This window comes from Oreochromis niloticus, linkage group LG8, assembly GCF_001858045.2.
Source record: "Oreochromis niloticus isolate F11D_XX linkage group LG8, O_niloticus_UMD_NMBU, whole genome shotgun sequence".
Classification (NCBI taxonomy): Eukaryota; Metazoa; Chordata; class Actinopteri; order Cichliformes; family Cichlidae; genus Oreochromis; species Oreochromis niloticus.
This window is the reverse complement of record NC_031973.2, coordinates 23,009,099-23,022,036: the sequence shown is the minus strand read 5'-3', so window position 1 is coordinate 23,022,036 and position 12,938 is coordinate 23,009,099. Positions and strand designations below refer to the sequence as shown.

General features: G+C 39.3%; 1 protein-coding gene across 1 annotated transcript in view; it reads left to right on the top strand.

Annotated features, from left to right (window-relative positions):
- Nucleotides 1-12,938, top strand: part of uts2r (urotensin 2 receptor) — a 64,286-nt gene that overhangs the window by 5,180 nt on the left and 46,168 nt on the right. Inside the window, exon 3 of the mRNA XM_003438685.5 lies at nt 71-449. Within this exon, the coding sequence (XP_003438733.1) occupies nt 71-448 (378 nt within the window). The 3' untranslated portion in view covers nt 449. The remainder of the gene's footprint in view (nt 1-70; nt 450-12,938) is intronic.

Here is a 12,938-nt window from a genome sequence, read left to right as displayed (position 1 = left end):
ATCAGGTGTCCCACCAAGTGAAATCTGAGTCTCACTGATGGCACCTCTTTGTGCTCTTATGTCCTTGAAGGTGCTGTACTTGATCTTTACAATCGTGCTCCTATTCTGGGCATGCTTCCTGCCCTTCTGGATCTGGCAACTGCTGGGCGAGTTTCACCCCTCGTTGCCTCTCTCCACCAAAGTCAAACGTAACATCAACTACCTGACCACATGCCTGACGTACTCCAACAGCTGCATCAACCCGTTCCTCTACACATTGCTCACCAAGAACTACAAGGAGTATCTGAGGAAGAACAAGCGCTTGTGGACAACTGGCAACTACTTCAACAGGAGGAGTCGTTTTCAACGTTCACCGCGTAGATCGCCATCTGCCAGCAGTCAGCAGTGCACTGAGAGCTTCATGCTCACGCACACGGCATCGCTACGAGCTCATAACAGCAGTTTGTGAGGTAGGAGCAGCTTTTTCTCTAACATTCCTGACATTTTAACTGATAAGAGAACAAGACAAGACGTTCCCTAAGTACAGCTTTGTGCTTTCGTCATTTCTGGCAATTAGGCATTAGCAAAATGAGAGTCATTGCATGCTTTAGAGTTGGTGGCTTTGTAGGAGTTTTCTATAACAGGAAAGACTGAGTTATGTGATTGCAGATAGCATTGAACACGTCTATTCATGTTCTCAGAATTCCTACTTGCTGGTATGCACAGCATCAAAACTGTCGTGCTTTTTTGATAACTGTTGCTAGATTGATCTATGTTAGCGCTGCCATCATTTTGGACTACAAACACCAATGGGAAAAGCACAATTGTACAGACAATACGGCCGAGAAAAGGAGCTTTCTAAGTAGAATAAAGCAAATCAATATTAAGCAATCAACTGTAAAAACTATTTCCCTTTAACCGTTTTCCCAAAACGCTGACAGGTAATTGTTCACAATCATCTCAGTCATTATTGTTGGCTCACAGTCAGCGTGGGAAGGAAACTATTTATCAGTAGTACAGAGGCTGTGTGTGTGTGGGGGTGTTGTCACAAAACTTTTCATAGGGATTGAAATGTACCAATATACAATCTAAGAGCCAAATCAAAAATGCCAAACCAAACATCTTAAAAAAGTCATCAATTAAATGGACCTGACAGGCATCATGTCTGACTCAGAGATATCATTAACATAACTGTTTTAATGTGTGTATTGGACATTTTACTCTTCACTGATTGCACTGACAGACCTCTGTATGCTGATGTGACATGCAGAATAGTATTGTTATTTCTTAGGCATGGAGATAACATCTTATGCGGAAAAGTTGGTTAAACATCCGTAATCATAACTAATTAATTCTTAGTAAGTCCTAAGTGGTTATAGTTATTTGAAATCTACATGGACTAAGAGGTTACAACTCACTCACACTACTATTTTGTCAGAAGCTGTGGTGAAAGATACATATGCTCTTCCATAACATTTACCATGTGCCTACGATGCCCAGTGCATTTAAATGTGATGTAAATGGGCATGATTAAGTGTCTGTATGTCATGAATTTGGAGAGATGCCTGTTTCACTATAGCCTCACCATGGGCTTTGACAAATATCAATAATTTGATATCCAAAAATGGGAATTTTCAGATTTTCAAAGTTTAGCTGCAACATCGGCAGTCCGATTTTTTGTTACCCCTCAGCCATAAAAGGCTGATAGAGTATTGTCGTCAACCTGCCGGGCAGGCGGTGCGATGGCCCAAGTTTGTCAATGCAGTAACTTGACCACGAGGTGACGAAAGAGTTTCATATTGATACCATAGGCCAGGGGTGGCCAACTCCAGGCCTCGAGAGCCGGTGTCCTGCAGGTTTCAGATGTGTCCTTGATCCATCACAGCTGATTTAAATGGCTAAATTACCCCCTCAACATTTCTTGAAGTTCTCCAGAGGCCTGGTAATGAGCTCATCATTTGATTCAGGTGTGTTGACCCAGGGTGTTATCTAAAACCTGCAGGACACCGGCTCTCGAGGCCTGGAGTTGGCCACCCCTGCCATAGGCATATCTACTAAAAATCTCTGACAAATTTCAATCTCAGTGACCTTGACCTCAAGGTCAAGGGCAGAGGTAGATGGTATTTCTGAAATAGCACTATTGCTTTTTAAAAAAAGATTTTTTTTATCTTGTTTTTGTTGTTGTTTATCTAAGGTGTGGGTGATGTTTTTTCCTCCATTGTGCTATTTAAATATTTGGTCACAAAAAATTATAATTATAAATAAAATTGTTAGCAAAAGTTTACATAAATCATATATTGTGGATTCTAAGTCACCCCCGATGATATAACGTACCCTAATACTAAGGTAGTCCTATTTTTGACTTCTGAAAATTGTGGTTACAACTATTCGTTACAGAGGAAGCTGGAGAAATGGTGACAGTGCAGCAGAGGGAAACAGAGGATGAACTCAGGGGGAGGGGGGACGAGGAATAGAAAAGGTGGAGGTCTCAGGACACACAAACACTAACTTGGCAATAAGAGCTTTGGAAGGAGCGCTATGGGTGTAGCCAGCTGATGTACAATGCTTGTACTTGCTGTTCTTTTACAGATTATGTTCTATAGAAACAACTGATTACATTACAGTTATAATGCAGATCATATCTAAGTCCAGACTGCCACGGCAGGATATCACAGCTGAGCAGCTCAGCTCAGTTTTTATCCTCATACATTTACTAATGAAACGAATCTCATTTATGTTTCACAATAACATCCCGATTCTTTCTTTCCACAAAATGACAAATAGCAGGAAAATCCAATATTTATGAGCAGCTAAGATATTGGTAGGGCTTTACTTTTGATTACTTGGTGGTTTGTGAATGAGAGTAGCAGTGTGTCATATATTACCACTCTTGGAAAACAATGTGCTGAGTGACGCCCACCATAATTCACAGAGAGAATACAGCTCCACATTAGTGCTTGCACACCACACATATGCATGCACATATTATTCTTCTCTAATGCTTTAACCACTGCCATCAAAGTAAGGCTTTCATGTGTATACAGTTGTGGTTTACATCCACTCATCATGGGCATGAATATCATGGTAATTTGAGGGTTTTAAAGTTTTCTTTGAACTGTTCTTCCAGGGTGTAGTGATTGTACAGCAATCATCTTTAATGATGTAAAACAACAAGATTTGGGTTTACAAGTTTCCATTTATTTTGGATTTAAGTTGGAACACTTAATGTAAATGACATGCATGGTAATCTGGGCTGGCTAATGGTTAGAAAGAAATCATCTTATACTGTTTTATGGTCAATTGAAACTCTACTCGTGATAAGAATGTTTGGCCGGCATACTTGACAAACATGATTTGCAATAGGAAATAGGTTTACATCGCTAAAAGTAAAACAAAACAAAACAAAAATAGTACAATTGTCCATGTGTTGCCCTATACTACTGTAGGACCGAAAAATACAGAGCCTACAATAAACACACATGCTAGTAAATACTAGCTAAGATGCTAAGTTAGCATTGAGCATTACTGGCTAATGCTAAACTGGCAGATAATTAAAGTTTCATTTTCTTAACAGTCTATAACATATAATTGTCTGTGTGTTGCCGTATACTACTATAGGGTAACAGACAGAGAAAATATGGATATATTATTGATTTTACACTTGATAACCATTGTTTTGCTAACAAAAACAAAAGCCTACACAAATACACAAGCTAACATAAACCTAGCTAAACTAGGTTAGCATTAAGCATCACTGGCTAATTCTAACCTGGCACATGCTTAAAGTTTTTTATTTTCTAAACAGTCTATTACTTGTGTTACATACAGAAAATGCATGTGTGTCTAAGGTGGCTGCTAAGCGTTGGCTCTCTCATAAGCAATCACAACATCCCCTGACACTTTTTAATTTTAAACCAGCAAGATATATTAAATTGCTGTTTTAAGTATGAACTTTTAATTATAATGACATTTGAACAGCTTACATTCCCTGAAGAAACACAGGGGGTTTTAAAAGCTATTATAAACTTGGCAAACCACCAGTTAAAAAAACAGGGGGGAAAAGGGCACTTGGACCCATATCACCAAGTGGATTGACTTTATATCATGTTATTGTACATTGGAATTAAATGTAGATGTGCCAGGATTCTTTGCCTGTAAAACAGCAATATACTTTGTGCAACTCTCACAAAGAAAAAATAAATAAATTACTTCAGGATAGATACTTAGCTGTCAAAGAAAAAAATATTTAATTTATCTCAATCATTCAACTATTGCATAGTGGCATCGTCCCCTCCCTACACCCAAAGGCTGCTTCACACTCCTGACTAATGAAAAGTGCTGCATGTTTCCAGCTGAAGGCTGGCTCAGTGAGACTTAAACACCTTCTGAGAGACAAATTTGGAACAAATGAGCTCATTGCGTCTGTTAATTTTTTTTTTTAAACTTGTAACTTTACTTTTTATTAGTGTCCACACACGTCTTTGGTTGGCCAAAGCAACTCTTTGTAAAATGGCCCCTTGACATTGCACAAGTGCTACCTGATACGTTTTTGTACTAAATGCGAAGGTAATGGATAAATTTTTCCCTCCATTAAAGGTTGTACATGGTGACAACTGCCTGGCAGGCTGTGTCAAAGTCCCCTAACTCCTAATGCGTCCTCGCAGAAGCATGTTTATTGCAGCTTAGGCCAGAAATAGGAGGAAACTGGGATTTTTATGCACTTAGTGTGGAAAATGTATCCCGTAGGGTTTTGTTGTTAAACAGGGCAATGGTTTAACAGTCAGTGCATGACCATATGGAACCTCGTCCTTGACAAACTGAATTATTCCATACTTGTACTGTAAAAGATGAATGGCTATAAAGAAAAAAGAAACAACATTATACATTCACATATTTTGTGTGTACATCATATGATTTTGAACAGCAGCTATGTGTAGCATGCTCTAAAAATACAGTAAAATGTCATTATTGCAGTGGCAGGTCTAAATGCTTGCCCTTTTCCTTCCAGATAAGCAGAGGAAATTAGTCAGTAAGGGATGTGGGAATATGCATGAATGATTTTGCAGTAATGATTGTCTGTGCATGAACATAAAAAGTGAATAATTCATACACAAAAACAGACAATTGCCTCCAATAAATTATTCATTACTTTTAAAGCACTGTCTTTCAGTGATTTTATATGTTGATTTTGGTCCCAGGAAAAGTCTTCTGATGCCCGTGAGTTATTTAGGGGAAAAAAATAAGGCAAAGGAAAACAAATAAAGAGAAGGGAAAAGAGAGATTCCTGGATTAAAGTTGTAATTGTTGATAAAATCTCGTTTAGGGCTCCTACCACTCTGTAAATGGAAATGCATGTCTGCGTGAGAACCTGCCACTTTGATCTCATCTGAAACATTGCATCATTATGTAATAAAGTTTCATGAGTATGGTTTCTGTGGCAATTAACTCCAGTTAGAAACGTCATTTAATATATCTCAACACATTTTTGCTGGATTATTGTGAAGCTTTAATAGTTCACTGACAATGGCAAATCATATTATATTGTAATTAAGCTCAGATCAAATTTTGTAGTTATTAATTCAAATATCCATCTTTGCACAAAATGTTGTGTCTCAAAACAACACAGCTTTATATATTTTATCCTCCCAATGTTTTGCCCTGTGGTTTCAGGCACTTTCAGCTTTAAATATTGTGCACCAAACTATTTACCTACCATTAGTTCATTCATATATGCAACTTTTGCACATTACAATAAAATAATCATTTTTGAGAACTCTTCTTAACATCAGAGTCCAATTTACTTTAATGCATGCACTTATTGAAAAAGTACGATTTAGCGTTTTCTCTTATATTTACCATAGTCGTAACTGTCAGTTTCACTCATTCACAAATTAAAAATCAGTGCAGAAAACCAGATGTTCTTTCTTATTCATCTGTGTCATGTTAGTCGCAGCTAATGTAGCTTTAAGCTACATGCCTAAAACAAACTTGTAGTAGCTTCTGGGAAGTGCCTAAACCTGAATTCTACCTCAACATCTCGAGCTGGCAATAGCTGTGGTTGCAAAAACACTTCTGGTCATTAGAAGTCCATCCATCCGTTTTTCTTCCGCTTATCCGGAGCCGGATCGTGGGGGCAGCAGTCCCAAGCAGAGAAGCTCAGACCTCCCTCTCCCCAGCCATCTCCTCCAGCTTGTCCGGTAGATATAATCTCTCTAGCATGTCCTGGGTCTGCCCTGGGCTCCTCCTCCCGGTAGGACATGCCTGGAACACCTCACGCAGGAGGCGTCAGGCCATTAGAAGTCTACAGGGAGTGCAGAATTATTAGGCAAATGAGTATTTTGTCCACATCATCCTCTTCATGCATGTTGTCTTACTCCAAGCTGTATAGGCTCGAAAGCCTACTACCAATTAAGCATATTAGGTGATGTGCATCTCTGTAATGAGAAGGGGTGTGGTCTAATGACATCAACACCCTATATCAGGTGTGCATAATTATTAGGCAACTTCCTTTCCTTTGGCAAAATGGGTCAAAAGAAGGACTTGACAGGCTCAGAAAAGTCAAAAATAGTGAGATATCTTGCAGAGGGATGCAGCAGTCTTAAAATTGCAAAGCTTCTGAAGCGTGATCATCGAACAATCAAGCGTTTCATTCAAAATAGTCAACAGGGTCGCAAGAAGCGTGTGGAAAAACCAAGGCGCAAAATAACTGCCCATGAACTGAGAAAAGTCAAGCGTGCAGCTGCCAAGATGCCACTTGCCACCAGTTTGGCCATATTTCAGAGCTGCAACATCACTGGAGTGCCCAAAAGCACAAGGTGTGCAATACTCAGAGACATGGCCAAGGTAAGAAAGGCTGAAAGACGACCACCACTGAACAAGACACACAAGCTGAAACGTCAAGACTGGGCCAAGAAATATCTCAAGACTGATTTTTCTAAGGTTTTATGGACTGATGAAATGAGAGTGAGTCTTGATGGGCCAGATGGATGGGCCCGTGGCTGGACTGGTAAAGGGCAGAGAGCTCCAGTCCGACTCAGACGCCAGCAAGGTGGAGGTGGAGTACTGGTTTGGGCTGGTATCATCAAAGATGAGCTTGTGGGGCCTTTTCGGGTTGAGGATGGAGTCAAGCTCAACTCCCAGTCCTACTGCCAGTTTCTGGAAGACACCTTCTTCAAGCAGTGGTACAGGAAGAAGTCTGCATCCTTCAAGAAAAACATGATTTTCATGCAGGACAATGCTCCATCACACGCGTCCAAGTACTCCACAGCGTGGCTGGCAAGAAAGGGTATAAAAGAAGAAAAACTAATGACATGGCCTCCTTGTTCACCTGATCTGAACCCCATTGAGAACCTGTGGTCCATCATCAAATGTGAGATTTACAAGGAGGGAAAACAGTACACCTCTCTGAACAGTGTCTGGGAGGCTGTGGTTGCTGCTGCACGCAATGTTGATGGTGAACAGATCAAAACACTGACAGAATCCATGGATGGCAGGCTTTTGAGTATCCTTGCAAAGAAAGGTGGCTATATTGGTCGCTGATTTGTTTTTGTTTTGTTTTTGAATGTCAGAAATGTATATTTGTGAATGTGGAGATGTTATATTGGTTTCACTGGTAAAAATAAATAATTGAAATGGGTATATATTTGTTTTTTGTTAAGTTGCCTAATAATTATGCACAGTAATAGTCACCTGCACACACAGATATCCCCCTAAAATAGCTAAAACTAAAAACAAACTAAAAACTACTTCCAAAAACATTCAGCTTTGATATTAATGAGTTTTTTGGGTTCATTGAGAACATGGTTGTTGTTCAATAATAAAATTATTCCTCAAAAATACAACTTGCCTAATAATTCTGCACTCCCTGTATGAAAAAAACCCTTTCTGCTTTGATCTATGTAAATATTTTACTATTACAGGATCAGTTACTCATTTCAGGTCATGCTGAATAATTAATTGAGGCTAATGACTTCTGACAGACAAGTCACTGGCATTGCTAGTTGGTGTTATTGTCAGACTCGCCTTCCCTGCATCCATTTGTTTTTTAAACCAAAATAGCAGCGAAAACGCTAGAGACGTGAAGGACTACACAAACCACCAATGACGTCACGATAGTCACGTCCATCTTTGATGCTGTCTAAGGACTGAAGCAGACATGAGGAGTCGGCTAAACAGATCCTGAAAGCTACTTTTGTTCTAAGTTTGAATTCATTTAGAAACATGTCTAAAACCTCAGTGATGCTTAATGAGTTAACATTCTGATTCCCTTGTACTTGATGCAACTTTTTTCATATGGGCATTAGAACTATTTAGACATCTGTAAACTGACAAGTTCCCCGGCTTATAAACTAGAGTACTGGTTATTTGGTTTAATGCTAACAAACTAAACTAAACTACAAATATGGTGAACATTATTTTGGAAAGAGCTGCTATTTTCTCATTTTAGTGACACACATGATACGTGAGTTATGAATCTAAACAGAAGACTTTCTGTCTCATATATCTTTGCTAACCAACTTGTATGACCAGTTGCAAAGCTGTTTATGCATATATGTTTGGTTGCGATGCTTGTTATTTCAATAAATGATCAAAGCTATAAAATATGTCTAGTAGGTCTTACATGTTCACAGCCTCTATAGCCTATATAGCCATGCACACATTTTTTCCAGATGAACTGGAAGATCAAACAGGAGGATCCTTGACTGCTGGCAGCGCTGCCTAATCATTCCCTGTCAGACCAGACATGTTCCAATTTTAATTATAATTACTTTAATCCCATGTCCAAAGCCGGGCAAATCAACACCACTTTAAAGATATCCCCATCTCTCACAGGCTGTAGCAGACAATGCTACAGAGTTATTGATAGGCGACTCATTAACTCGGTTATCATCTTATAGCCCCTTTCCCATAGCGCTTTAATTTCAGCTGCCAAATGAAAATGCATTTGGACTTGGTCATGGCTTGGTTGAATCAAGCAGAGGTCACTTTTGTAAAAGGCATCCAGAAATGCAGATGCTAATTCTCTTCCTTTCTTTCATGACACTAAAAGGTTTATTGATCGCCCAGTCATTTATCTGAAAGCTGATTACATTGACTTGGCTCACACTGGGAATTGGAAATGGGAATTGCTATTCTCTGGTCACAGGTGATAGGAAACTTTGAGTATAATAGCTAAAGACTGTTTTGTCAAAGAAAGTCTCTGGTGTGATCAATAAGCACCCTGACTCACCCTCTTCTGTTGTTCAACAAGATTATACAGTATAGAGACGTGGATTGATTGAGTGCCTCCCTTATCTTACCGGGGTTCATGTTAATGGTCCAGCGCTCATTTAGAAAGGTCATAAGCTGAAGAAACACTGGCTCCACAGATGATTCGGGTCACACTCACAGAATTTTCAGCACCGAAAGAGCTCACGTTATATTTATTTTTTCTGTCCCAGATTCCAGTCAGACACTTTGAATGGACTGGGAATTACATGAGTTTAGCAAAGTAAGTGCACAGGAATTGATAAGAAACTTCAGTAGGTGACAGCAAGCGGCAGCATTTTATTTTCAGTGTTTCTCTTTTGTGCTTTGAAATATTTCCACAGTTTTGCTAAGGGTTGCCTTCTCATATGGTTTACTCAGTATATGTGTGATTTTTACACATTCATTTCCAATGAAAACCTTTCAGCCCATTTCAGATCCTGTAAAATGAGTTAGTCTAAATGGGCACAGTAAAACAAAAAGAAGAGAAACTGTTTTTTAGGCCTCAAACATGATTATTTACAGTGATGGAAAATTGTATTTCTTGCAACATTGATATTAAGACAATTACAAGATGTATGGCCAGATTTACTGAGCAGGGTGTTTTTTTAAGGCTTCAGTCAGAAAAGCCATAGCTGTGAGTAAAAAGACCTGTGATGATCCTTCCCTCTAAATTCACGAACAGAGAGGTGTAGTCATTTCCTTTTCACAATGACCATCATAGACCTAATTAGGGTTGTAAATGAGCTGACGTATGAGTAATCTACAAATGACACAGTTACAGCTTGTTACTTGTGATGTGTGAAACATAATATAGGTTTTACGATGTTTGTGTGTGTCTCTCAGGAAACTGCATGGCAGTACTGACCAAGCAGAGAAAGCAAAAGGTTGGTTCTCTGTGGGAGAGTTTGAAGTTTTTGTGGATGAAATTTAATCAAATCAGTGTTTGACATGCTCGAAAAAGTGAATTTTGTTGACAATAAATTCTGTGCTCATTCTCCATTTATGGTTGGTGGCCTGTTGTTTTCTTTTTTCCTTTTCTTTTTTCTTTTAGTAACCAGCAGTTTGTGGGAAACGCTGTTTGCTGCCTTTGGTATTTAAATGTAGAAAACTGTGTGAAATCTTATACTGTTCAGCTGAAGCTTTGATATATTTCATATAAGGTGCATGGGCATCCATCCATCAGCTTATTTTCTGTCATTTATTTGGACCCAGATCTTTCTCTCCCAGACTCCTCCAGAGCTTCCAGGGAAAGACACCAAGGTATTCTCAATCAGTTGAGAGATGCATTCTCTCCAGTATGTCTGGGTTTGTTCCAGGGTCTCCTACCAATAGAGTATAACCAAAAAAATCCTCCCTTAGAAGGAATTCAGGAGGCATCCATGTCAGACGATCAAACAACATCAAGTAGTTTCTTTCAATGTGCAGGAGTAGTGGTTCTATTCTGAGGCCCAAAATTATGGGCCAGGGACCCAATACTCAAGATACAATAAGAACCTCCACAGAACATCCTGAGGGACACAGTTAGGTGTCCCCCTTCTCTAAGTCCATAAAACATATGTAGGCTGATTGCAACGAAAGTTCTTGTTGGTCCAGTGCGACGCTCATTAAGACTCAGGTGTTTTGTCCTCAATGGACAAATAGAAAAATCAGCCATGGCTGAAAGTAGAGTATCTACTGAATTGTTAAAAGAAAAAAAGTCAAGATGTCAGCAGTAATGTTTTAGTATCTTGGTAAGGCTAAACTTGCACCATGGTTCTTGGCTCTAAATCCTAACATCAACATGTGCTCATATTCATAGTGGCAATGCAAGGTCAGGCTGCTGGTAATGTCATCAATCTTAGAGGTACTAGAACAATTAAAAATCAGGAGAAGCAGGTGTTGCTGAAGTCAGTAAGATTCATTTTCTGGAAACCTTTTTCCAGTTTCCATCGGGACTACTTCAGTCAAAAGAAGTTTTCTATCTGCAGTAAATTAATTTGGCAGTGTGGACACTGATTACATCATGAACAGCATAAAAGCTGGAGCTAAGGAGGAACTTGCGACGCATAGCTATCGTGGGCAGGCTAAAGCAGCTTAAACAATGTGCTCTATCTGCCAGTTAAAAAATCTATCCAGCAATATCATGTTGGGGTTACTGCTGAAAGCAACTCATCTGCCTGAATGGTGGATGAGCCACAGAGACAGGCTCTTCCTTCTGCCTCAGCCTTTTTTTTCTCGCTCCGTCTTCATGTTGATTGGGCTCCTTAATTAAAAATGAAAGTTTATTTGTAAAGGTTAGGAGACTTGTATTGCTTTCTCTATTAAACACAGTTTTGCCAGAGGCGTGTTCACCGTGAAGGTGTCAAGTATGTTTTTTCTTTTTAATAGAAAATTATTTAAAAGTCAAAGAAAAAACAAAACAGTAAAAAACTCACATCAAAACAGCTCACATTAAGAATTAATGAGAACTGTGATAGCTGTTATTATACTTTTCTCTTTGCCCAAATCCAATGAATTTACATTTATTCGAATTACATAACCAATATACCAACTACAGTTTTGATTCAGGGATGTTTGCCTACTTTGCCTTTGTGGTAATCTAGCCTAGGGAATTTGGTGATGTTCTGTACATGATCAGGAGTGTGATGATATTTTGGTGAGGAAAATGAGGAGGGTATAGATTTGGGATTGTGTAAAAAGTGTGTGACTGACCCAGGACAGCTGTACGTGTTTATAGTCCACAGGCTGCACACGTGCTTGTAAATACTTATCCTCTGACCCTGGACAAAAGTCTCTGGCATCTGCACACAATTTGGCATCCTCGAGCAGTGGCCAATAAAATACACATTCAACAACAAGGCATTAAAAATAAGCCCTGCTCTCGTTTCTCTGAATCCATGTCTAATGTACTGAACACCTCCAAATCCTGCGGCTAGCTTTAGTTTCCCCATTCAACTCCTTCTGTTTCCATTTGCATCCCCTAGCTCCTCTGTAGGGAAGCGTGTGAGAAGAACTGTGTGATACAGTTCAGTGGAAGTTGCGCCGATCCAAAGAACTGTGACGGAAACACATAGAGATTATTGATTTCTTTTGCTTTTTCATGTCTCTCAACAGAATTTACAAGCTGAGCCATGAAGCTTCTCTCCACAGTGGCGTCAGTCAGTATGAAGTATTACTGCATCTCATAGTATTAGTAAATAGACCTGCAGAGCCATCAGTTTTTTGTGTTCAGGCTGACATCACTGGATGGATGCTGACCTTGAAAAATGAGCAATAGTATTTTTAAAGCTGCTGAAATTGATTGATTGCGTAGAAGTAGTGTCCCCGGGCAGTAAACATTCATAGCATTCTGGCATTCAACTCAGTGACCAAACAGAAACTTTACAGTGTGTCTGAGGAATATACGCAGCGTTTACCTTGTTCCATGTTTTGTCATGTTACAGCCGTATTCCAAAATAGATTGAATTTACTTTTCACCTCAAAGTTCTACATTACAAAAAGTTTATTGAAAGTCTTTCAAATTCCAAATTTCTTAGATATAAAAAACAAAAATATAACATGTACATAAGTGTTCACAACTCTTCAATCTGAGCAATCGAGTTAGAAGGCCCTTAGTCAGTCAGGTGACCAAGAACCCGATGGCCACTCTGGCAGAGCTCCAATGACAACCACTTCTGCAGCACCCCATCTATATGGCCTGTACGGTAGGGGGGCCAGGCAGAAGCCACTCC